General features: G+C 40.4%; 1 protein-coding gene and 1 pseudogene across 3 annotated transcripts in view; one reads left to right on the top strand and one right to left on the bottom strand.

Annotated features, from left to right (window-relative positions):
• Positions 1–392: 392 nt before the first annotated feature.
• On the bottom strand, positions 393–10,550 carry LOC101715541 (peroxisomal acyl-coenzyme A oxidase 1 pseudogene; annotated as a pseudogene).
• Positions 8,340–27,479, top strand: part of LOC101716119 (uncharacterized) — a 41,227-nt gene continuing 22,087 nt past the window's right edge. The window contains exons 1-4 of one of the 3 annotated variants that reach the window (XM_087207589.1): positions 8,340–8,468; positions 9,391–9,637; positions 10,539–10,590; positions 16,295–16,421. In XM_087207589.1, coding sequence (XP_087063715.1) covers positions 10,549–10,590; positions 16,295–16,421 — 169 coding nt within the window. In that variant the 5' untranslated portion in view covers positions 8,340–8,468; positions 9,391–9,637; positions 10,539–10,548. Of the gene's footprint in view, positions 8,469–8,501; positions 8,816–9,390; positions 9,638–10,538; positions 10,591–16,294; positions 16,422–27,479 lie in introns of those variants that run through there. The other 2 variants (XM_087207590.1, XM_087207591.1) reach the window with 2 other exon arrangements.

Below are 27,479 nucleotides of genomic sequence, written 5' to 3'. Positions count from 1 at the left end.
AATTTTTAGAAGTTATAACCTACTGGGATCAGCAGTTTTAAAAATGGAATTCAAACTGCATTTCTTAAACTATTTTCTGACTGCTTAACAATTATTTCTTTTTTTTCTTCATTTATAAATGAGGAAAGGGTCAATTTAACATTTTCTCTACAGCTATATGAATTCAATGGAGACTTTGCAGACTTCTGTGTCAGGTAGGAGGTGTAGCTTCTTTTTGGTGCAGATTAAGTTTGTGCTTGTGACACTTCATAGTTTGAACTGCAGCAGCTTCAGATGCTGTGGTAAGATTTGGGGACCTCTATTTTCTTCAGTGGGGATTTTTTTTTTTTTTTTGGTACTGGGGATTGAACTCAGGACCTTGTGCTTGCTAGACAGGCAGTGGAACCACTGAGTTAAATCCCCAGCCCCAGTGGGGATTTTGTGGCCCACTGAAACAAGTTTTCATACACATTCCCATCACAGAGGCCAAGAGCAGAGCAGGTATTATGTCCTTAAGGTCACATCCATCAACCAAAGCCACAGCATTGGGGCGAATTACAGTGAGCAACTCCGAATGCCAATTTACTTGAGTAATCTGAGACCCTGTCATGTTTTCTGAAGAAAATCTTCTGCCTTCTGACTGAGTGCATACAGAGAATACAAGAGAATCAAATTCCTTAAGGCAGTTTGGATGGATTTATCTTGAACTTGTAGGAGGTTTTGTGCAATAAGTTCAACTACCCCATATTAGCAGTGAGCCTCACTTGTTTGAACAAGATCCACAGAAGTTAGGTTCCAGGCTACCTTCTTGCTTTTCTTGTGACTCATTTCAGCCTGAAGGATTCTAAGAGCAATGTCTACTGATCTGGATGCTTATATCTGATGCTTCCATCAGGATTTCAGGGCTGTTGATATCCACCCTTGTCAGCTAGACAGCCACCTCCTGGGGCTGGATGTGTTGATTGAGCAGGTCCTTCAAGCTGGACACCACGCCTTACATCAACTTCCCTGTCTGTATCTGGTCATAGCTTTCATCAAGAACCTGTCTGTAGCATCATGATGGGGCTCTCTCCCTCAAAAGTGCAGGCTAGAAAATTTTCTTTGTGAAAGAAACAAATATTTGGAACACCACTGCAATGAGAACAGCTGTGCCTAGCCAGCTGATACTCTGATAGCAGCATTTACTGTCCATGTGGTGAAAGCCTTAAGCCCTGTAGTGAGGACCTGAAGCTCAGGCAGCTCACTCAGGTCTCCAAGGCTGATGCTGTCATTAATCCAATGACAGGTCTCCTTCATTTATGTGCCTACAAACTGGAAGGCAAAGGCAATAGCCAGGAGTAGGAAGAGATACTGTTATGTTTGAAAGTCCAAAATCTGGGGTTCTGGTTTATCTGGATTCATTGCAGACTGGTACCTTATGGCACTGTATCTAAAGACAATGGTGTGCCCCTTGAAGAGACACCAAACTGCTTCTCCCACAAGAAAGGTCCCAGTGAACACCATGGTCCCATAACTCAGCTACTCCGGGTTTGATATACCTGCTGGCAGGCTTCAACTGGGGATACTTCATCACGATGCTTTATGTGGGAATACGGTAGCTGTCCATCTTCAGTAGCTGTCCATTTCGTCATAATCAAAGTTTGGGTCAGTGTCTTCAATAGTAACACCTGGCAATGGCTTGTGGGTCCCAATTTTGGGAATAGACACAAGGAAGGTACATGATCCATAGTGTCTCCCTTGAGTAGTCAGTTGGGCAAGAACTGCAGTATTGCCACCACTTAATGGAGGTCACCACAGGACTCTTGATAATGAACCCTTGAGATGTGAGGTCATATGTCACTTTGGTTTGCAAGCCTCCAAGATGAGTTCTGTGCCCCATTTCCATCTGGGTGTAGGTGAAAATTGTCTGGAGTCCTTGGGATAAGTGCAGCTATTTCTGTTGCTGAGCAGTTGTGCCACAAATGTGACCAAACATAGTTTTTAAGACATGATTTCATCAGGGTCTGTGATGCCTAACACCCTCATTTTCTCCTGCATGCTGGCACTGTTCTTGACAGCCATCTTATTAGGCTGGGTATGAGTGAGGAAGTTATACTTCTTAGAGTAGACGTCTAGGTCATTCAGAATCATGTTTTTATTTCTCCATGGTGCTGGTCTGTGTGTGATCAGCTCCGGGTCGAAGGTAGTGGCAACAGCTCCCTACAGAAGCCTGGGATCATGGTTTTGGCTAGTTCTGCAGAAGCTGCAAAGGGGATAGCAGCAAAAATGGGGGTCTCTCTTGTATTTCTACAACAATTCTTTCATGTTTAAAAATTATCTCATATTTGATAAGCATAAAATGTTCTGGAATGGTTACATTGCAATGTGAAATTATAAGTACTTTTACAAAGACATTCCTCAATTTTCATGAATTTCACTTTTAGCTATTGATTTATAAGTGATAAATAATAATCTAATATAATTTAATATAATTTAATACTGTACTTTTCATATTTTAGAAAATTTTCATAGACTGTCCCTTCTTTTTTAATCTTGCCTTACTACGCATGAAGAATATTTAATGACTTTAATTTAATCCACTTAATTTTTTTTTTAGTCTTTTTTGGAGCAAATTTACCTGGGACAAAGATAAACTTACCATGAAATCCTGAGATTACCAAGGGACGGGGAGGTTGTATTCTCTGAGAGAGGAGCTCCCAAGGACCTGGAAAAACTGCTTCAAATCTCCCTCCTCCCATCCTCCCTCTTACTATTGGGGAAATGGCAGCCAGCCACCCAGACGGTCTGGGCTTTGCAAAACAGAGGAGTCAGCCTCCTGGGCACCAGGCAAACCGGGAAAGGGTGCAAAACCTAACAGTTTGAAGAATGACCAGCACACTTGACTCTCTTTGACCACAATGTGTGTTCGATAGCATTCATGGACATCTATCCATTTAACGACTATCTACTGTAGTCCTATGATATTCCCAGCATTGTTCTAGGTGCTTGGCAGGCATCCATGAAAAATTAGCCCAGTAAGACCTAAGAACACAGAGCCTACAAACTAGCAAGGGGAAAATAAGATCTAATAAAGAGAGCTGGGTATTTAGCTCGGTGGTTGAAGGACCTGCATTCGATCCCTGGTACAAAAAAAAAAAGATCTAATAAAGAAAATGGCGGTGATGTGTGCTCTGTAGACCATTACCATAAGGCAAAGGGATAGCATGGTGAATAGGATGCGATGTCCCTAACTGAGGGGAAAGAATAACCTGGAAGTTTCCATGTAAGCTGGGCTCTAAAGGTAAGAAAAAGGAAGACTGGGAATGTTGGGAGAGAAGAAAGAATAGGTGCTCTAAAAGCTTTGAGGTCTTGGCTTCTGGGACCAGTGGAAATGAAACAGACATTGGAGTGGAGTGGGGAAGGTGCAGGACAATGAACAGGGTTGATGGTGCTATTATTACCTGTAGGCCAGTGTATACATGCTCAGGAAGGATTTTAGCACTGTTGGGTGGGGTGGGAAGGAAGTCTACATAGCCCTTATTGGATTAAGAGTAATAGAAGGTTTGATGGGGGCAGCATCTGGGTTATAGGGCCTTACAGGCGTGTGCATGAAAGCCCTGGGGACTGGCCCTGGGACAATTGTCAAGGTGATGGAGAAGAGGGGATATTTAGATTTTTGGCTTGTCATCACTTCTCAGCCTTTTGGCTAAGATCAAGTGTAGATTTTTGGCTTGTTTGGAGGGTTGTACAGATGGCACAGAAGAGAAATGAACAACTGTTAGACAAATTCTATTAGCTGTGTGTATTGTTGGGTAATAGTTTAACCCTGAGTGAGTCCTCTTGTGCAAACCACGGAAAAGATAGCAAATATGGATGTATTACATAACCCACACCTGTAGAACAGAGCAAGGGGTAAGTCACATCCATCTTAAACACGGAAACTTAGTTTCTTTGGGTGAGGTCTGAACATTCTTATTTCTCCAAGTTCTTCCCACAATTGTGATGCACAGTAAAGCTATTAAGCACTGCACTGGGGAACCAGCTCTACACTTAAGGTGAATTCATGTATCCTCCTCTGATTCAGTGCATGGGATGCCTCATTATTGTGTCTCCTGACCCTTTAAGACTTATTGTGTCTTATGACATCATGACTGTCTTCTTCCATTTCTTTTGTCTACTCTCCATCCCACTGTTTGCTGCTGACCCTTGGGTTTTGGTTGCAAACAGCTGTCTTATCAGCTTCCTCTGGGTTTGGGCCCTATACCAGCCCAGGAGACTGGCACATGAAGGGTGAGGTGGTGGAATTTATCTTCCTTGCTGTATTCTGACAGTGTCCCTGGGCTTAAGGTCATGCTTGTCTCTGGCTGACTCTACACAGCTGTCCTCCTTGGGCTTCCACCAACAAAGCCTTATAATGCCTGCAGGCCTGAGTGCCCAATGGCTGGACTTCAACTTGCTCAGGTTACTGCCTGTGTTCATTTCCTATTGCTGTTCTAATAAATCCATAAATGCGATTCCTTCACACAGTACAGATTTATTATTGTACGTTTCTGGAAGATGAGCCCAAAATGGGTCTCTGAATTAATGACCCACCAGAGCTGGTTCCTGCAGGCTCCTTATGTCTTTTCCAATCTCTGGCATCCAGCTGCATCCACAGGTAGCAGACTTTTCATCTTCAAGGGTATCAAGAGGTATCTTCTCTCCCCTCCGATGGCTGCTACTGTCATCAGATCTCCTTCTCTGACTTCCCTGCCCTTATGATTATATTGACCCTACATGGCTAATCTAGATAGTCTCCCACCTCAGAATCATTAGATGTGGACACTACTGGGGTATTGGAAGAAGCATGGAATAAGCAACTGGAGAGTATAAATCTGTTTTCTATCCCTGGCTCTGTCACTCACCTGATTTCTTGGAGCACCAACTTCTGGAACTGTAGAATGGGTGGCCTCTATGCCACTATTCCTTGGTGGACTTTGAATGCATTTCCCAGTGTTGCAACCTGCACACCATAGGGTCCAAAGCCAGGGAGAGTGGTTGGAGATGAAGAAAAAAATGGAAAATAACAAGAAAGATACATACCAAGATTAAGCTTTATAGCTGGGACCAGGTGGGACCATAGCCTGATGAGCTAATGGCCACCTGGTGTCCAGTGTGCTGTTTATTTATAGTGTAGGAAGGTGGGGTAACTAGTGCCATGTGCCCCATGTGGCCTAGGCTGAACATGATTATCTCAAGATTGGGGCATGTGCAAAAAAGGAACAAGGATACATAATGTAACTGTCTCCTGGGGCTTTGCCATCCAGGATCTACAATCTTAGTCAAACAGACTATGTCTGTTTTGTCTGTTTGACTCTCTAATCTATGGAGGAGAAAGGGAATAGGGATCAGGGAAAAGATCATCATCAGGCTTGGTCCACAGCACCCCAGGACTGCAGGAGAACACTGGAGTATGCAGTTGTGCTGGGTGCCTTTGAGTCTATGATCCATACCAACATGCTCTAAATCCCACCCTCTGCCTGTACCTCTTCCTGTTGCATTGTAACATCCATATTCCCTACAAAATGCATGTTGTGTCCAGAGAGAAACCCCTCCCTGTGGGTTTCCAATTAGCCCATCCAATTAGAAGTCTAGCCCAAATAACTGTCTAACTGACCACAGGCTCAAGGAACTAACCCTAGGTTGCCTGAGTACCCATCCCTCATTCTCACTCCTCTCCCGACCTGGGAACTACTCTATTCCCAGTTTTCCCCTGTCCTCTTCCTTCCTGATATCAACATATCATCTTCTTTTTCTCCAGCTTCCCAGGGACTCAGTCAACAAATATTTATGGACTATATTTGACTATATGCCACAATTTAATAGTAATGGAAAACACCCAAGATTTCTCTTCTCAGAAAATCCCTGTGTGAGAGACATGCACTGTATCCTTGTCACATGGAGGGATGGATGTCATTACCCTCTGACTCAGGTAGTGTAAAGTAAGCACTCCATTCAAATGGAAGTAGTGCACCCAGTAAGGCAACCTGAACCGCGCTCTGGAAGGCTTCCTGAAGAAGTGAAACTGGAACAGAGGTATGAACGCCAAGTGGGAGTACATTAAGGCCATCTTATCCCTAGCTAATACAGCCTTCCATGCAATCAGAACTTGGGGGCTATGGCATGGACCAAGGGAAACAGCATGCATCTATCACCCCTGCTCTATACTTTCATGATAAGTAATGGTCTCTTTACACACCTCCAGGGGGAAACAATACTACCCTGTCCAGCCTAGGCCGAAGTAGCCTGCCAAACCCCAGTCCCCTCTCCTCACTGAGAGAATTTCATTTGTACCCTGCAAGAATATGGGGGTCCTCCACCAGCACAGGGATGGCTATAGAGTACAGTCCTTCTGCATCCTTCTGAAGGGCAAGTTCAATGAAGCCAAGCTATTAGAACACAACTATTAAGTGTATGAAGCGATCGTTAGTAAACTCTTTTCACCACCCGGAAGATAGGAGCCCTTTCTGAAATGCACACAAGGACAGTGTCCTGGCACACGTTTAATGGTATACAGTGATCGTGAAAATCGGATTCATGGGCTGGGGATTGAGCTCAGAGGTTCCGCCACCTGCCTGAACAGCACAAGGTCCCGGGTTTGATCCCCAGTACGACCCCCAAAAAAGAAAATAGGATTCATAAAGTGTTGACAAAGAATTTCTCTTCTAACCCACAGTCTGAACTCCCTAAGGTCATGCACTCATGTATTATTTACCAAATTGTTCCTGAGTAAGGCACCATAAGAAAACAGTTTTAAAGAAAAAAAATTGAATTAAGTTTATCGGTACACTTTAGATATACCTAATGAGAACATTCATCGTATGGAATTTGTACCTGTACGTGATATATATTCCCCTCCTCTACCTTCAATCCTTCCCCTCCTATTTACAAAAGCTTTGTTTATATTTTATCTTTATTTTCTTTTTTCCCTTCCTTTACCTGTCTTTCTTTCCCCTTCCCCCTCCCTAGTGCCCCTTCCAATTTGAACTTTTTCTTCCTATTGCAAATTATCTATTATACATTTTGGCCCTTTTTACACTTTGTTTCTCACGCCAGAGAAACAATGCGATATTTACACGTATGTCTGATTTAATTCACTTAACCCTAAGAACACATTCCCAGAAGCTGTGTATGAGGCTTACAAAGAAGATATTCTTTTGAGGTTTTGAATGCCTAAAAATGCCATTATTCTCACCTCAAATGTGATCAATCTATTTGTAAACAAGGAATTCCACATTAGAAATAACTGGGCCCAGCCAGGGTCACGCCGGTGTTCCCAGGTGCTCAGCAGACTGAGGCACAAGGATCCCAAGTTCAAAGCCAGAACTTGTGAAGATGTTGTCCAATAAATAAATACATTTTTTAAAGGAGGAAAAAGAAAAGAAAATCTTGGTCCTCAGAATTTTGACTCTTTGTTGTTGCTTTTACAAGTTCTAATGTCAGCTTGCTATACGGGCTCTTTGTTGTCCCTGGAAAATTCTATCACCTTTCCTTGGGTGCACTTGTATTTCATCATATACCCTGGCCTGGGCTTCATTCAAAAAATTTATATCCTTGAGCTGTATGGAATTGTCCTAGGTTATGTCTTTAGATGATCTCCTCCCACATGTTCCTCCCACTCCTATTTTTCTCCCGTTGCATTTGTCAAGTGTTGAGGCTTCTGCACTAATTTTCTAACCTTTTATCTTTATTCTCCTATTCTTCACTCTTTACCCGTAAATTGGTATATTTTGCAAAATTTCTTAACTGCTATCTTTTTGTTGTAGCTTTGAGCTCTTCTCCACTCGGTTCTTTTGATTGTGCCTCTAACTGCATCTTCCCTGTGGTGATACCTAGAAGAAACAGTAACCCTATAAATTTTCAGTAGCGTTCCTGGGTCATTCCCCAAAGGGACCTGACCTCTCCTTCAATTAAGGAGTTCTGGGCTGTAAACTGGCTCAATTAGAGGAACTGATTGAGCAGCTGTCAATCAGTGGATGTTTGAGTCGTTTTGTTCACGAGATGTAAAATTCTGTGATTTTCCAGATCAAGTGGGAATAGACGAGGTTTCCCATGTTTTTCAGTACAATGTCTTATAGTTTAAAAATTCCTACATAACTCCATTTTTTTCACATTTCACGAAATCACGGTAATTTTTCTTAATATTCCCAAAGGCTTATGGAAAATGTGACATTCTGATCGGGGCTCCTTTACTCTGGCGGTAGAATCAGGCTCCACTGGCAGCTTTGAGGGCTGGACCCACTTCCACCCACCCCCTTCGAAGGCCCCAAAATGGAAACGGCCAGGACCCAGCGCCTTCAAGGTAGGGGAGTCCAGAGTGGGTCTGACTCACTGCGCAGCCTCCTGCACCCGGCCGCTGGGCTCCTGCTACGCATGCGTGCGGCGGTAGCCTCACCCACTCCTCAGGCCTCTCAGCCGGGCCAAGCGGCTGAGGCAGCTGTGGGTTCTGCAAGTACCCAGTGCGGACCCTGGTGGGAGCGCGGTGTGCGGCCGGGGCGGGGGGCGCTAGTGCCTGGGGGCTGAGAGGAGAGCTCCCGGGGTTTCACCGCACCCGGGCTTAGGCTAATGCGCTGTGCTCTGGGGAACCTGATCGGGTGTAGGGACCACAACGCGGGTCGGGCCGTGCCTCCCTCAGAGTGGACAGTGGGCGGGACCTGGAGCCGGGGTCGGTGACCTCCCTCTGGCAGATACTCGGCGCAGGCCGGGGTCGAGGCCGCTGACCCCCACCTATTAGCCGTGAGCGGGGTTGTGGGGAAACCCAATCCTAGCTCATATGACTGTGAGCGGATGACCTGGTGAGAATCCGGGCTCTCACGAGGTTTGTAATAATGACGGCTTCACGGGCTTGTTTTGAAACTGAGATATGTCATCCCTGTAGAGCCCCCAGCCGAGTGCAGGTTATCAAGCTCTGAGGAAATGACACCTGTTAGTATGTTCAGCAGACACCTTGCTCTTTGAGTTGCATGACTTACATAAACCTCACATCACTCTGTGAAGTTGGCTTTTCCATCTGCGCTACAAAAACCAGCGGAGGCTCAGGTTGGTGGACAGGTGTGCTCAGGTCACAAGCCAGTGTGAGGGAGCTCTGACTCAAGGTCAGGTGTGTGATTTGCTTCCAGTCTCAGGTACTAATATCATACCTGTCTAAAACCAATATTGTATCCTTCACAGCACCGACCAGAGTGACCTGTCTCCAACTGCACAGGGATAGAATGGGAAGCAGATGTAGATGAGAACTTGACATGTGTCACATACACAGGGGCAACCTGGGTCTCTTCAGATCCCTTAACTGGGGCTCTTGGTCCCTTCTGCACTCTCAGGCTCTCTTGGGTCTAATATTATAATGAACTCCAGAAGTCAAGTTTTTGCCCCTAAAATGAATTTGTTTTTCAGGTTCAGGTCCAGGTCCCAACTCCTGGAAACAAAGCAGCCCTTGTGAAGCGGGCAGCAAGGAGCTTTGCTTGGAAGAGAACACCTCTCTGGCCTTGGACCTCTCTCCAGCACTCCCGAGCAGAGAGAAGAGCCCTTATTTGCATGGTTGGAAGCTGCTTCTGCAGCTTCTGCCCAGGATGAGCTAGATTTGGTGACAGTGGCACCTCCAGAAGCCACCATAGACTGTGACAGTAGAGAAAATAGCAGGGTGAGTTAGGGAGGGCCAGTGACTGGTTGCCGAAGAAAGACCACTTCATCACAGAGGTCTGAGGGGGGTGTGCAGGTGAGGGGTGAGGAGCCTGGCTGGGAAACCTGTTACTCTGCTGTTGCTTGGCAGCCCCAGGCCCTTTGCTCTCCAGGCTGGCAGCTGCTGCACTGCTCTCATAGGTGATCAGCACATGGGACACAAGGGATTTTATGGTGGCTTCACAGAATCTGAGAATGATGATACACATACAGTTTTCCAAAGTTACTTATTTCTGAGTCTGGAAACTTGAAAAATGTTGGATGTGAAAGGTCCGGGGACTTTCTGAGGGATAGGCAGGTAGTGACAATGTCAGGAGGGAAACAGTGACTTCAGTCACAGCTGAGTCCACCAAGAGCATCTCATTCACAGGGCTTCTTGAGAAATACAACCAGTTAAAACAAACAAAAATCTTTGCCTTAAAGCCTCTCATCCCCTTTCTTAGGCTTTCTGTGGATTGTATCAAGGGGTAAACACTACACTAAGAGAAGCAGATGAATGACACACATGGAATATTTTTCTGCTAAGTTAGCCTTAGTGAGGGAATAGTGCTTGATGCTTTGGTATACTTTAATTGAACTAGTCCTTTGTTTGTCATTTATTTATCTTTGTTAGCAGGACATATGCTGAGAAATTTGTGTTTACTTACTTAAAAAACTACAGCTTTCAGCTCCACGAATTTTGCAGAGTTGCATAGGGACAGGTGATGCCACCTGCACATGATCCTTCTCATGCCGTTTCAAGGCCTGAAGGTCTCTATTCCTTTGGCCACCTTCCCGGATTAGTTGTTGAGATTTGGGGAAGTAAATCTGGGAGCTGTGAAGCAGGCAGATCTCATGACCCTGACCTCTTTTTGTTCCTCCAGCTGAACCTCCATGGTTCTCTACCCTGTGCCACAGAACATGAACACAACTCAGGTGAGTTCTCCTCATTCTCCATTTCTGTGGAGTTAGGAGCGTGGAGGAGTCTATGCAGTAAATGAAAAAGGGGAAATTGAAATAGAATCAATTTTGAGGGTAAATGCAGTTTTACCATGAACTCTAAAGTTTGCTGTTAGGTCTGCATAGACAGCCTTTATCAGGGTAAGTAGATTCCCTCCAGTTACCAGTTTGCCAAGATTTTTTGGCCATTAATATGTATTGAATTATATTGAATACTTTTGTATATCTCCCGGTGAGAGACTATAGCTGTTTCCTTTATTGCAAATAATATACTGGATTTTCTAATATTGTCTTGAATTGTTACATAGGCCCTAGTTGCTAATGCATGTGGAGAATTGCTTTTTACATATTTTCCTAGGACTTTTTGCTAATACATTAGGATTTAATTTCTGTTCACATAAGTTGGAATAGACTGTTCTTTCTTGTTCCCCTGCCATACTGTGTTATCATATTTATATTCTCATAAAAGGAAAAGGAACAGTTTTATGTTCCTTTTCTAATAATTTAGAAAAATGAGAAAACTTTGTTATATAGTATATACAATTTGTGAAATTCACATTAGAATGACTCTACATGTAAAGATCTTAATTACTGAACCAGTGTATTAGTCAACTAATTAGTATATCAATCCTGTAGTAGATTTGTGTCATATTAGTATAGTTTTTATCATTACAATTTTATAGATATTTCATTTTTATGTATATTTTAAATAAGTATTTTCACAAGCTTTTTAATAGTATTCTTTTAGAATGTCAAAGACTTTATTTCCTCTACTGTGTTAGTAATTACTTTTCTTTTTGTTTTTTGGGGTTTTTTTGGTTTTTGAGACAGGGACTTGCTGTGTAGTTCATTCTGGCCTTGAACTCACTATGTAGCCCAGGCTGGCCTCGAACTGGCATCTATCCTCCTGCCTCAGCCCTCGAGTGGCAGGATTATAGGTGTGTGCCACCACACCCAGGAGTGATTCCTTTTTTAACCAGCTTTTAAATGTTATTCTGGTATAAAAGTTGCTGATCAGAAAAGGACCAGATATATTGTAGTTAAACATAAAATTTTAGAGTGAAAAGGCCTCTGCCATTTTTCCTGGCAGAATCTCTAAATATTGGGAATAGATGAACATACACCTGCAGTATCTGTGGTCTCCAGTTTAGATGCCGATCTATCAGCACGATTTGAGGAAAGCAAAGTACTCTTATTCCTGAATTACCTTGGCACTATTGGGAGTATTGATTAACTGCATATGTATGGGTCTATTTCTGCACTCTCTTCATTGCTGATGATTTGAGTTTATTGTTTTGCTAATACCACACTGCTTTGACAAGCATCTCTCCACAGTAAGTCTTGAAAGTAAGTTGTGTGTTTGTCAATTTTGTTTGTCTTTAACAGTTCTGGATATTCTAAATCCTTTTGCAGTTTTTCCTTAAGCAACTTAAGTATCTTGAAAGAGCTCACTGAGATTTTGATTTTGATATTGCACTGAATCTGTTGAGTCTAATGTATAAGTCAATTTTGTGAGAATTAACATCTTGATCATTTTGGGTGTTTCAATTTATGAACATTGTATATCTGTTTCAGGAGTCTGAGGTGAGAAAGGATAGTTCTACAAACAACTCTTTTTTGGGGGTGAGGGGTAGTAGGGATTGAACTCAGGACCTTGGGGTTGCGAGGCAGGCGGTGGAACAACTGAGCTAAATCACTGCCCCCTTACAAACAACTCTTAAAAGAATCACTTCTGTTTTCTTTGCTGTACTGGAGATTGAACCCAGGGAAGCTTTACCACTGAGCTACACCCCTAACTTTGTTTCCTTTTCATTTTGAGATAGAGTCCTGCTAAGTTGCCCAGCCTGGCCACAAACCTGTGATACTCCTGCCTCAGTCTCCTGATTAGCTGGGATTACCATTGTGAGCTGCTGCCCCTGGGTATCTAGTCTCTGATGATATACTCTAGAGAGGTAATGATGGAAGAAGGAACAATATAAGAGGCTATTTGAGTAATCCCAGCGAGAAATGATATAGCCATGTTAGCAGTTACTTTGCAGCTATTAGATTTTGGATGTATTTTAAGGCAGAGACAACAGTGTAAGTGTGTGAGATTCTTTCCCAAAACCTTGTAAAAAGAATAGGCTGTCAGACTTTTAAAATTTTAACAGTGTGATTAAATTATATTTCCGTTTACTTTTATAAGCTTTTCTCATGAGTGAGGTGGGATGTGTGTATTTGGTTTATTTGTATTTTTAAAATTGAACTGTTCATCCCATGCCCCTCTCATGTTAACGTGCAGATCTTTTCAGTATCCTATCCAGTATATCTTTATAGCTCTTTTTCCGTCAAATAGATGATACTATTTTCTAGAATTTTTTCTTCTTAGTTACTTTTTGCTATAAAGATATTTGACTTTTGTGTTGCCAAATTTCAGCAGTTTTTTCCTTCTTTTATGATTCCTGGATTCTGACTTTGTCAAGTCTTTTCCACTCTTAACACTGAAAAGAAATAGTCATTGTAGTCTTCGAGAACATGATTGGTTGTATTGGTTGTATATATTTTATAGTATACATTGAATACTTTTTTATAGTATCCTACTTGTCTTAGTTACTTTTATCATTGCTGAGACAGAATACGTGAAGCCCAAAGTTATAGGAGATAAGGTTTATTTTTGGCTCACAGTTTGTAGAGGTTTCAGTCCATAATCAGCTGGCACCAAGGCAGGGAGCATGCAGAAGAGCATCGAAGAGCAGGAAAGAGGCAGCAGCAGCAAGCTTCTTCTGTCCCTTATACTCCATCCAGGCCACCTGCCCTTCAGACAGGTAGCACACACACCCAGGATGGGGTTAGCCTTAATCCTCACATCATATCCTTCATCCCAGCATCATACACACTAAATTCAGCCACCACCGAAAAGCTCCACCTATGACCACATGAAGCCTTGGGGGCACATCTAGTTATAAGTTGTAACACTGCTGTATAGTGTGAGGTATAGACCTGCCTTTCCTCAAATGGCTGTGTCATTAACCCTACTATAGCTGTGTCCAGCCTTTCCTCACTCATTTACGTGTTACTTATTGTATTCAGATAGGAAATCATAGATATTTGTGTCCAGTTAGAACTTCCTCTTCTGTTCCTTAAGTCAGTACATTTTATCTTGTATGAAGTTCATACTGGTTTAATTATTGAGATGTTATAAAAGATTAAAATGTCCACTAGGACAGCTCTATAAATTTGCTGTTATTTAATACTTTCTACCTACATTTTCATCTTTACCTTTCTCTAGGAATTTTTAAGCCAAGGTAAGAAAAATGAATCAATACATAGATAGAAAGGTTAGCACAATGAGCTTAATTAGAAAATAGAATCTTTCTCAATTTGGTAAGTAGTATCTTTTAAGAAAAAGCCTACTCTGAAGTTTTTCTTTATAACTTAATATGGAAAACTTTTCCCCTGATATTGAAAATATTGTACTAGAAATCTTGACTAGTGGTACAGAGAAAGAAAAAGAAAGTACAAAGTTTGGAAGGGAAGAATTAGAACTCCTTTGATTTTTAGAAGTGACAGGATGGCATATATAGAAAATCAAGAAGAATTTACAGGTAAACTATTAGAAATAACAAAAAATGTTAGCAATTAGCTGGTTACAGAGCCAGTATAAAATAATAGAATTCATATTTATATCTCATAACATAATCATAAGGTAAAATTTTATATTTTGTTACCTTCTATAGAATCGTCATAAAGCTTCAAATACAAGAATAACTCTGTGCTTCTCCCTTCGGCAGCCCTGAGCTCGTAATGCACATCCCCTGATGTTAGTATAGAGCTCTTCTCATGAAGATTCCCTGCAGGTGTCATTCCTGCAGTGAGGGACCTTCCTCAGGTCTTCAGTTGTGCACTCTAACCCCAGCACACTGTGATTCTACATCATGTTTAATTTGAGGCTTGGTCTACCATCACTTCCTGGTGGCTCATCAGTGCCCTGTCCCTCAGCCCACTCCTGTATTTATGTTAGATCATAGGCAGCATTGCCCTGTTTTTGTTAGCTAATACAGGCCTACACAGACTCTCTCCATAGTCTCCACCTTTTTTTTCTGAGAAGCTTGCCTCTGTTCCTCTGTTGTTACACATTTACAGTGGGCATTATATTTGAACTAAGTATGTTTTAGGAGCAAGGGCATAGAAATGTATGTGGTCAGTTTGTTATCTTTAAATAGAAGAATCTGTTCTTGCATTTCTGGTTTCCCTTAATTTCCAGTAGTGTGTCTGATTTCTCTTTCTGTCACGTCCTGTTCTTTTCTGCCCACCTCTTAAGTATTGCTGCTCCTTTAAATTCTGCACTTGTTCCTTTCTTTCCTCAGTTTCTGTGTCCTGTGGTAGCCAGCTCTTCTTTCTCTGGTGACTTCAGTGGCCATCTTAATGACTGCTATTTTTTAGATCTGTATTTGCACTTTAAACCTCTTTTTTCTCTCCAAAAATAATGAAACCAAATGTGGGGCAGATGAGTGCATCTTTATATCCCACAAATGTTTTGAGTGCCAACAAAGAATACTTGCTGTGACCCTGTGCCAAACCCCTTCCCCTCACTTATTTTTCCCATCTCTATGTGTGGTGCCAGTAACTACCCGGGCTTCTCACACAGCTTCCCCGTGTTTAACTGCACCAGAAAGCGATGACCAAAGTTTGTTTCCAGTAAGAATAAGCTTTCCGTTCTTCGCTGTCATTGCACCTTAATGTACATTAGGGTTTTGGTTTTGCTACTGACATCCAGTATTCACACAGAACAGTGGCTCCTGATGGGGAAGTTTTGCTCCCTAGGAGACACCTGAGAGCCTTTGGAGATAGATTTGTGTTGTCACAACTGGCACATTACTGGCATCTAATGGATAGAAAACAGACACTGCTGTTAAACATGGTAAAAATGCAGGGGGTCGGGGATTTAGCTCAGTGGTTCAGCCACCTGCCTCGCAAGCACAAGGTCCCGAGTTTGATCTCTGGCACCCAAAAAAAAAAAGGTAAAATACAGAGGATAGTCTTTGAACAAAAACAATTGTCTGTTTTACAGTGGTGAGTTGCCACATTGAACAAACTGTCCATTCTAGAGCACTCCTCCTGGAGGCAAATCTGGTGTATGTAATACCCTCAGGCTTTCATTAACCCAAGTTGCAGTGTATATTTTACAGACTTTTCAGCAGAACTCATTGATGTATGGGAAATGTATATCAGAATCCTATTTGTAATAATTCTGCATAAGAAAAGAAGGCATTAACAGTTTCACAGCGGGGTCGTAATCCATATGTCTCACTGCCCAGCAATTTGAACCAGCAGTGGTACATCCATACTGTCCCATGCGTGACTGTACCACTTCTACCACCAGTGGTATAGGCCACCCGATGGGACAATCTTGCATGCACCACTGGTGGTTCAAGGGGGTGGAAATGTGTTAAGGTTTCTCCGTATGTTAAATGATAACACATGTGTATATATAATGTAAAAATAAGTAAGTCAGAGCATGAAAATTACATTTGTCCTGGTTTTGTATCTCCAAAGAAGACAGATTTAGGATTATGAGGGGAATCTTTTATAGCACTCTATGATAATCTCCCAGGAGTGAACATAATGAGAGTTAGTTTCCAAAAATATTTTTCAGTCCCTCATTCTGAACTATTGGAATGATGAGAAATGTGTGTTACAGGCGTCAGTGTCACTGGAGGATGTGACTGTGGAGCTCACCTGGGAGGAGTGGCAGCTCATGGTCCCTGCTCAGAGAACCCTGTACAGAGATGTGATGCTGGAGACCTACAGCCACCTCGTCTCCGTGGGTGAGCAGACCTGACCCCGTGACTCCCTCCACAGTACAATCCTGTTACTTCTTTTTTCTTGTTTTATTATTAGTCAGTTTTGTTGAGGTGTGTTTAACAGAAATAAAAATTAACACCTTTCAGTGTACAAGTCAGTGAGTTTTAGAAATTGTTCACCCTTGATTACAGCCATCAACATCAAGATTTGGAATATTTCTGTCACTCCCTAAAGATGTTTTTGTAGCCCTTCCAGTGAGTCCTCTCCCTTGGTCACTACCCCCTTGTCTCTTGCCGCCCACTAATCTGCTTCTGTTCTAATAATTTTTCCTTTCCTCTCATTTCATTTAAACAGAACCCAAACTATATTCTCTTGTCTGGCTTCTTTCATTTAGCATATTTTTGCGATGCATTTACATGTTTGTACAAAATAGCAGTTTATTCTTTTTTATGTTGAGTACTCCTTTGGTGCATGTAACCACAATTTGTTATCCTTATCACTTGGTAGATATATTAACGAGACCTATTAGCATTAAAGCTACTGTGAACATTCAAGTACAGATCTTTGTGTCCACATGTGTTTTCGTTTTTTGTGTAAATTCTTGGGAGTGGATTTGCCTGGTATTATGGTGACGTTATATGTAACATTTTAACAGATTGTTGAATGTTTTCAAACTGGTTGTGCTGCTTTTAGTGCTCATAAACAGTGTCAGTTCTTACTGCTCTTTGGTCACCAGCATTCAGTAAGTTGTTATTTTTAAACATTCTGGCTGTTGTCTGGTTGTATTTTAGTCGATTGTAACTTGCATTTATCTACTAACAGTGGTGAACCTGTTTTAATGTACTTTTTAGTCATTCATGAATCTCTAATGGCCAGGTACTTACTTCTTAGTTTAAGCCCAGCGTGGCAATTCAGAGAGTTAGTAAGACCCTGTCTCAAACAAAAAATTAAAAAAATAAAAAGGACAAGGGTATAGCTCAGTGTGAAATCTCTGGGTTCAGTGTCCAGTACAGAAAAAGAAAACAAAATAAAACTTGAATAAAGGATCTGACCAGATCTTCAGATCATGCTTTCTTTATAGACCTTTGGGTTTTGTATTGTTGAGTTGAAATTCATAGCTTTATTAAGCATGTTTTGCATCCTTTTTCTCTCCATCTCCATCTTGCTTTTTTAAGAAGAAAATTTTTATTTCAATTTTTATTTTTTTAATATACATTTTTTTGAACAGGGCCTCACTATGTACTCTAGCCTGACCTTAAACTTGTTATGTATCCCAGGCTAGCCTTAAACTTGGGGCAATCCTCCTGCCTCAGTCTAGTGAGTTTTGGGATTGCAGACATATGCCACCATGCCTGGCAATATTATATATACTTTTAAAAAACCTTTTGTTTTAATTGATAGGTCATAATTTTTCAAGATTTGGGGGCACAATGTGATGTTTCCGTATGTATATAGTATACATTGTGTAATGATCAAATCAGTGTAATTAGCATATCTTTTACCTCAGATGTTTTGGAGAAATACTGATAATCCTGTCCTAGCCATTTTGATGTATACAATAGTTTTTGTTTGTTTGTTTTACATTACTGGGTATTGACTCCAGGGAGCCCTGTGCTATATTTCCAGCACTTTATATTTTTTTATTTGAGACAGGTCCCCAGATTGGGCTCAGACTTGCAGCCTTCATGTCTCAACCTCCCTAAGTGCTGGGGTCACAGGTGTGCACCATCATGCCTGCCTGAAATATGTTATTATTGGTTGTAATCACTCTATTGTACAATAGAACTCCAGAACTTAGTCCTCTTTTCTAACTGAATATTTGTACCTGTCTCCTAATCCCCCACTGCCCCTTTTCCAGCCTCTGCAACCCATTATTCTCTCAAATTCTATCAGATTTACTTTTTTTAGATTCCATATATATGTGAGTGTATATGATATTTTTCTTTCTACTCATGGCCTATTTCACTTAGCAAAATGTCCTCCAGGTCTATTCACGGTGTTGTGGATGGTACAGTTTCATCCTTCTGGCTTAAAATGGCTTAAAATCATCCCATTGGGTCTATAAACCACATTTTCTTCATCCATTCATCTGTCAATGCACACTTAGTTTGATTCCATAAATTGGCTGTTGTGAAGAGTGCTACAGTAAACATGGGAGTGCGTATATGTCTTCACCATACTGATTTCATTTTCTTTGCTTATATACAAAGTAATGGAATTGCTGTGTTACATGGTAGTTTTATTTTTTATGTTTGGGGGGACGTCCATACTGTTTTCCACAATGGCTGTACTAATTGACATTCCTTCCAAGAGTGGACAAGGGCTCCCTTTTCTACATATTCTCACCAATACATTATCTTTTATCTAGACAATAGTAGCTATCCTAAGAAGTGTAACATTGTATCGTAGTTTTAATTTGCATTTCCATGATGACTGGAGATGTTGAGCATTTCTTCACATACTAGCTGGTCTTTTTTTTTTTGAAAAAAGGAATCCAATTTTTAAAAAATAAAATTTCATAATCTAATAAAAGAATAACAGTAGTTTTTACACTATGTATTATCTTCAAAATAGTCAGTGCATGACATAAACAGAAAAGACTCTTACAAAAAGAGAAACAATAAATCTTTCTAAGATAAACTAGTTGTATAAATGAAAAAACAGCATACATATTGAAATATTTTTTAAACAATAGAATTTATAATTTGGATATTTGAACTTCTCCATATTTCCTATCTACCTCTCTTCTATTTTGTACTTTGTGTTTCTCATGTAAGAGAAAACATGCAGTATTTGAGCTTTTGTGTCTGACTTATTTCACTTAACATTATGTTCTCCATTTAAACAACGAATGCCTCAAGTTTTATCTTTATGGCAGCATAGTACTCCATTGTGTATAAATACCACATTTTCTGCATCCATTCTTCTGCTGATGGACATATATGCTCATTCCATGATATAGCTATTATAAATTGTGCTTCTGTAAACATGGGTATGCAATTATCCCTGTAATATAATGATTTTTTGCGAAGATACCTAGGAGGGGGCTAGCTGAGTCAAGTGGAATTTCTATTTTTAGCTTTTAAATTTTTTGTACTGGGGATCAAACTTTGGACCTCGTGCTTGCGAGGCAGGCTATGGAACCACTGAGCTAAATCCCTGGCCCTATTTTTAGCTTTTTGAGGCATCTCCACACTGATTTCCGTAGTGGTTGTACTAGTTACATTCTGACCAAGAATGTAGTAGAGTTCCTTTTTCCCTACATCTTCACCAGCATTGATAATTATTAGATTTTTTGTTGTTAGCCATTATTTCAGGAAGTAGAGTGCTATCTCATTGTAGTTTTAATTTCCATTTCTCTAATGGCCAGCAATGATGAGCATTTTCTCATGTATTGGTCATTTGTAATTGTGAGAACTGTCGGTTTGTATATTTTGGTACCAGTCCTAGTTCTTTGAGGTATCTCCATACTGATTTCCACAGTGGTTGCACCAGTCTATACTCCCACCAGCAGTGGAGCAGGGTTCCTCTTTCCCCACAGCCCCGCCAGCATTTGTTATTGGTTGATTTCATGATAGCAGCCATTCTTTCTGGAGTGAAGTAGAATCTCAGCATTGTTTTCATTTCCATCTCTTGAATGACCAGTGATGTTGAACATTTTTTCATGTATTTCTTTGTTATTTCTACTTCTTTGTCTGAGAAATGTCTGTTCATTTCAGATGCCCATTTTTGGATTGGGTCTTTAAATTTGGGAGGCCTGATCTTTTTAAGTTCTTTATAGATTCGAGGTAGTAGAGCTTTGTCTGAGGAAGAGCAGGTGAAGATTTCTTCCCACATTGTGGGTTGTCTCTTCACACTGCTGGTGGTTTCTCTTGCTGTGCAGAAGCTTTTTAATAAGAAGAGATCCCACTTGTTGATTGTTTGTGCTAGTTCATGGGCAACTGAGGTTTTGTTCATAAAATCTTTTCCTACACCGATGTCTTCAAGGGTTCTACCTAACCTCTGTTCCAACTGGTTCAGAGTTTCTATTTCAATATTTAGATCTTTAATCCATTTTGATTTTAGTTTAGTGCATGGTGAGAGATATAGGTCTAGTTTTAATCTTTGGCAAGTTGAAGCCCAATTTTTCCAGCACCATTTAGTAAAGAGGCTATCTTTCCTCCAGGGAAGGTGTTTGGCTCCTTTGTCGAAGATGAGATGGCTGAGTGTGTCTGGTGTTGTTTCTGAATCTTATAATCTGTTCCACTGGTCCTCAAGTCTGTTTCTTTGCCAGTACCATGCTATTTTTATCACAGTAGCTTTGTAGTATAGTTGCAGGTTGGGGATTGTGATACCCCCTGCCATGTCTCTGTTACCTAGAATTGCTTTTGCTATTCTGGGTCTCTTCTTGTTTCAAATGAATTTTTGGATTGTTTTCTCAAGGTCTATGAAGTATGCTGCTAGGATCTCAATTGGAATTGCATTAAATCAATATAGCAGTTTTGGAAGTATGGCCATTTTCACTATATTAATCCTTCCTACCCAGGAGCAGGGAATGTCTGTTCATTTTCTGATATCATCTTCAATCTCTCTTTTCAGAGTGCTATAGTTTTCAGAGAAGAGGTCTTTGATTTCTTTTGTTAGGTTGATTCCTAGGTATTTCGGTTTTTTGGTTGCTATTGTGAAAGGAATTATTTGCCCTATTTCTCTCTCAGTGAGTCTGTCATTGGTGTAGAGGAAAGCTATTGATTTTTGTGTGTTGAACTTTTAACCAGCTACTTGACCGAATTTGGCTATTAAGTCTGGAAGACTTTTGGTGGAGTTCTTGGGGTCTTCTATATAGAGTATCATGTCATCTGCAAATAATGACAATTTGACTTATTCATTCCCTATCTTTATTCCTTTTATTTCTTTCTCTTGTCTAATTGTTGTGGCTAATGTTTCCAGAACTATATTGAACAAGAGTGGTGATAGTGGACATCCTTGTCTTGTTCCTGATTTTAGTGTGAAGGATTTCAGTTTTTGACCATTTAATATGATATTGGCTGTTGGTTTTTCTTAGATGGCTTCTATCAGTTTGAGGTAGAGACCATCTATTCTAATTTTTTGTAGGGTTTTCATCATAAATTCATGTTGGATTTTGTCAAATGCTTTTTCTGCATCTATGGAGATAATCGTATGGTTTTTGTTCTTGGCTCTATTGATATAGTGCATTACATTGATTGATTTTTGTATATTGAACCATCCCTGCATCCCTGGGATGAATCCCACTTGATCAGGGTGTATGATCTTCATGATGATCTTCTGCATTCTGTTTGCCAGTATCTTATTAAGGATTTTTGCATCTATGTTCATTAGTGAGATTGGGCTATAGTTCTCTTTTTCAGTTGGGTCTTTCTCTGCTTTGGGGATCAAGGTGATGCTTGCTTCCAGGAATGAATTTGGGAGTATTGCTTCCCTTTCAATTTCATTGAAGAGTTTAAACAGTAGTGGCAGCAGTTCCTCTCTAAATGTCTTGTAGAATTCAGCAGTGAAGCCATCAAGGCCTGGACTTTTCTTAGTTGGTAAGTTTTTATTTACATTTTCAATTTCATTGGTTGATATTAGGTTGTTCAGAATTTTTAGGTCTTCTTCATTCAACTTTGGTAATTCATATGTATCTAGGAATCTGTCCATTTCTTCTGTGTTTTCCATCTTATTGGCGTATAGGTTCTGGAAGTAGGTATTGATGATCATCTGGATTTCTGCTGGGTCTGTTGTAGTTTCACCCTTTTCATTCCTAATTGCATGGATTTGGGCCTTTTCTTTCCTTTTTCTGACAAGGTTGGCTAAAGGTTTGTCAATTTTGTTGATTCTTTCAAAGAACCAACTCTTGGCTTCATTGATTTTTTTGTATCGTTCTTTTTGTCTCCATTGCATTGATTTCTGCTCTGATCTTTATAATTTCCTCCCTTGTATGAGCTTTGGGGTTGTCCTGCTCTTCTTTTTCTAGAAGCTTGAGGTTCAGCATCAGGTTGTTTAATTGGGCTTGTTCTGTTTTCCTGATATGCATATTCACTGCTATGAATTTCCCTCATAAGACTGCTTTCATTGTGTCCCGTAAATTTCGATATGTTGTATTGTCATTATCATTTAATTTTAGGAACTGTCTGATTTCTTCTCTAATTTCCTCTGTGACCCATTGGTTATTCAGAAGTGTGTTGTTCAATTTCCATGTGTTTATGATATTTTTTGAGTTTCTTTTGCTATGGATCTCCAATTTCATCACACTATGGTCTGATAATATACAGGGGATAACTTCAATTCCTTTGCACTTACTTAAACATGTTCTATGTGTGAGTATGTGGTCTATTTTGGAGAATGACCCATGTGCAGCTGAGAAGAATGTGTATTCTGATTTTGTGGGGTGGAGGACTCTGTAAACATTGGTTAAGTTCATTTGTTCAAGAGTTTGATTGAGTTCTAGTATTTCATTACTTATTTTTAGTCTAGTTGATCTGTTTGTGACAGTGGGGTGTTGAGGTCCCCCACTACAATTGTATTAGTGCATATATGACTTTTCATGTCCGTTAGTATTTGTTTTATATAGTTGGGTGCACTAGTGTTTGGTGCATAGATATTTATGATTGTCATCTCTTCCTCTTGGATTCTTCCCTTTACAAGGATGTAGTGTCCTTCTTTGTCTCTCTTAATCAGTGTTGGTTTGAAATCTACTTGATCTGCCAAGAGGATAGCTACTCCTGCTTTTTTTTGGGTTCCTGTTGCATGCAGTATTGTTTTCCACCCTTTAACTTTCAGTCTATGAGTTTCCTTTTGAATGAAGTGTGTTTCTTGTATGCAGCATATTGTTGGATTTTGCTTCTTGCCCCATTCTGCCAGTCTATTTCTTTTGATTGGTGAATTGAGACCATTAACATTGATGGTTATAACTGAAACATATTGACTTGTCATTGCCATGACTTTTTCTTTTTGTTGAGTTCTCCCCCTTTACATTTAATTTCTTGTCATGCCAGATGGGTTCATTCTGCTTTGCTTCCTGGGGTTGTGATCCTCAATGTCTGTTCCTAGGATATTGTGTAAAATTCTTTGGAGCGCTGGTTTGGTATTCACGAAGTTCCTAAGGTGCTCTTTGGCATGAAAGTATCTTATTTCTCCATGAATTTTGAAAGATAGTTTTGCAGGGTACATCAATCTGGGTTGGAGGCTGTTTTCTTTTAGGGCTTGGAATATGTCACTCCAAGCTCTTCTTGCCTTGATGGTTTGTTTTGAGAAGTTTGCTGTGATTCTGATGGGCTTTCCTTTGTATGTGATTTGTTTCTTTTCTCTGACTGCTTGTAGAACTTTGTTCTTCTGCTGTGTTTCTGGAATCTTAACAATTATATGCCTATGTGTAGATTTTTTTTGATCAAGGCTATTTGGAGTCCTATATGCCTCACTTATCTGTATGTCAAGCTCTTTTCCCCTGCTTGGGAAGTTTTCTGCCATTATTTCTGTGAAGTGATTTTTTTATGTCATTTCCACTCTCTCCTGTTTCTTCATTGAGCCCAATCAGTCTTATGTTATTCTTCTTTGCATCATCTACCAGCTGCTGGATTCATTTCTCATATTCCCTTATAATTTTGAAACAGTTTTTCTTTTCCTGGTCACTAATTGCAGTCTTGTCTTCTATATCTGAAATTCTGTCCTCACATTGGCTCATTCTGCTGTGTAGACTTTCAGTGGCGTTTTTCATGTCCTAGAAATCTATTTGCATCTGTTTTATGGATTCCATTTGTTTCTTATGTTGGGATTCTGTCATGTTCCTGAGCTCCTCTCTAGATTTATTAATCATGTCTTTTACTAGGGGCACAATTTCTCCTGTTATCTGAGAAATCATTTCTGATTTCATTTTTTCCAGATCCCCTTTTGTTGCCAGTTCAGTGGGTCCAGGTGGTTGAGTATCAGAGTGTTCCATCCCATTTCCCTTTGGGGTTGCTGTAGGTGATCTGGAAATCTGGTTTTGAGACTTATTTACTTGTTTTCTCATTTCGACTGGGGCAGGGGTCTGTTAGCGCCTGCACGGATTCCCTCCTCTGAGCTGGGTGAGGTGGGACAGGGGCTGGGAGCAGCGGTAGGGATGTTGACCCAAAAGCCCTTTCCTGTGGGCTGGGAGCAGCAGGAGGGATGGTGACCTGGAAGCCCCTTCCTCTGGGCCAGGAGCAGCAGGACAGAAGGTGACCCAAAAGCCCTTTCCTCTGGTCTGGGAGCAGCAGGAGGGATGGTGATCGGGAAGCCCCTTCCTCTGTACCAGGAGCAGTGGGACGACAGCTCAGAAGCCCCTACCCTTGGGCCTGGAACAGCGGGACTCAGTACCTTGGTTTGGTGGTCTGGTGTCCTCTGCATCTTTGTAGTGTGGAACCAGGTGGCTGCCTGTCTGCAGCGGGGCGACTTGGTGTCTTCCGCCTGACCTTTTTTAGTTCTTTGTATATTCTTGATGTTAGTTCTTTGTCCAAGAAATAGCTGGAAAAATTTTTTTCCCACTCTGTAGGTTGTGTCTTCACTGTGTTGATTGTTTCCTTTGCTGTGCAGAAGCTTTTTAATTTTAATATGATCCCATTTGTTGATTCTCGGTATTATTTCTTGATTTCTTGTGCCATTGAGTTTCTGTTTAGAAACTCTTTGCCTACACATGTTGTACCTATTTTATCTTCCAGTAGATTAGGAGTTTTTGTTTTAACATTTAAATCTTTGGCCCATTTTTATTTTTGTTTAGTGCATGGTGAGGTATGTATATGGGTCTAGACTCAATCTTCCGCATATGGACATCCAATTTTCCCAACACCATTTATTAAAGTGAGTATCTTTCCTCCAGCATATATTTTTGTCCCCTTTGTCAAAAATTAAATACCACATGTGCCTGGGCTTGTTTCTGCTCCTTTTGTTCTGTTCCATTGAACCACATGCCTGTTTTGTGCCAGTGCCATGCAGTTTATTTCTTGTAGCTTTATAGTATAACTTCAAGTCTGGGATTATGATGTCACCTGTGTTGCTTTTGTTACCCAGAATTGCTTTTGCTGTTCTGGGTCTCTTCTGATTCCATATAAATTTTAGGATTGTTTTCACTAGCTCTCAGAAATGATGTTGGTATCGTGACTGGGATTGCATTAAATCTGTATATCAGTTTTGGAAGTATAGCTATTTTGATTAAGTTGGTTCTGCCTAACCAGGTACAGAGCATACTTTTCCATTTTCTGATGTCATCCTTGATTTCCTTTTTCAGTCTAATGTAATTTTAATTGTAGAGATCTTTCACATCCTTAGGTTAATACCTAAGTATTTAAATTTTTTTGATGATATTGTGAATGGTATTATTTTCCTAATTTCTTTTTTCAGTGAGTTCATTATTAGTGTATAGGAATACTATTGATCTTTGTGTGTTTATTTGTATCCTGCTGTGTTATTTTTCTCTCATTGCTGAGACAAAAATACTTGACACCCAAAGTTAAAGGGGGAAAGTTTATTTGGCTTACAGTTTGGAGAGGTTTCAGTCCATAATTGGCTGGCTGTGAGGCAGGGTGGCAGAGGGGCGACAGTTCATGGCAGCAGAAGACAGCAAGAGCAACAAGAGATCTTAACAGGTTTTTCTGCCCCTTTTATTTTATTCAGACTACTTAGGTTGGGTAGCACTCATACCCTGAATCCTAGTGCCCTTGGGCCTAGCCCTACCATGAATCAAGCACACACTCTAGAGTCAGCCACCTCTGAAAAAGCATTTGGCTTTGGAGGGACATCTAAACACAAGCCATAACACCTGCTATACTGCTGGATTTGGTTATCAACTCTAGGAGTCTTTTGGTGGAGTTTTTTGGGTCTTTGTAAGTAATGGATCATGTCATTTGCAAACAGTTGCTTTGATTTCGCCCTTACCTATATGTATCCCTTGTATTTCTTTCTCTTGGCTGATTGCTGTCGCTAATGTTTTAAGGATTGTGTTGAACAGGAGTGGTGATACTGGACATCCTTGTCTTATTCCTAATTTTAATAGAGAAGGCTTTCAGTTTTTCTCTATTTAATATGATGTTGGCAGTAGGTTGGTCCTAAATGGCTTTTATTATGTTAAGATAAGATCCTTCTACACCTATTTTCTTCAGAGATCTTTATCATGAATGGATGTTGGATTTTGTCAAAGGCTTTTCCTGCATCTATTGAGATGATCATGTGAGTTTTGTCCTTGCTTCTCTTTATGTGATGAATGACACTTACTGATTTGTATGCATTAAATCATCCTTGCGTCCCTGAAATGAAGCCTACTTGGTCATGGTGTGTAGTCTTGTATGTCTTCTTTTCAGAGATTTCTCGTCAGGTCTTCCTTCCTTTTTAATTGAGTTGTCTCCTTGTTCTGAAGTTATCTGAGTTCCCTATGTATTTTGGATGTAATATGTCTATCACATGGATAGTTTGAGAATATTTTCTACCATTCTGTAGGTTTCTTTCTATTGATTGTATACTGTACAGAAGTTTTATAGCTTGATATAAATTCCATGTCTAAGCTTTTCCTTGTCCTTTTTTTTTCTTTTCTTTTCTTTTCTTTTCCAGTACTGGGGATTGCAGTACCCTATATCCCTAGGCCTTTTATTAATTTTTATTTTTAGATAGGGTCTTGTGAAATCATTAGTTGCACAGGCTAGGCTTGAACTGGGGATCCTTCTGCCTCAACTACCCAGAGTGCTGGGGTTACAGGTATTTGCCACCATTCCTGGATTTCTGTTGTTGCTTTTGTTTTGGGGGTCTTATATAAAAATTATCTCCCAGTTAAATGTCTTGAAGCTCTTCCCTTGTTTTCTTTTAGTAATTTTATAGCTTCAAGTCTTATATTTAAGACTTTAGTCCATTTTGAATTGATTTTGTGATATTTTGAGAGAATGAGTCCTACTTTTATTCTTCTACATGTGAATATCCAGTTTTTTTCTCATCATTTACTGAAGAGGCTTGTCATTACTCCATTGTCTACCTTGTCACCTTTGTTGAAAATCAGTTGGCTATGGAGATGTGGGTTTATTCCTCGGCTCTCTATTCTGTTCCCTTGATCTGCTTTTATTCCAGGACCATGTTGTTTTGATCAC

The sequence above is a fragment of the Heterocephalus glaber genome, unplaced genomic scaffold (assembly GCF_053883595.1).
Source record: "Heterocephalus glaber isolate CG9 unplaced genomic scaffold, H.glaber_assembly_v1.0 deba00000818, whole genome shotgun sequence".
NCBI lineage: Eukaryota > Metazoa > Chordata > Mammalia > Rodentia > Bathyergidae > Heterocephalus > Heterocephalus glaber.
This window is presented reverse-complemented; position numbering and strand designations above follow the sequence as displayed.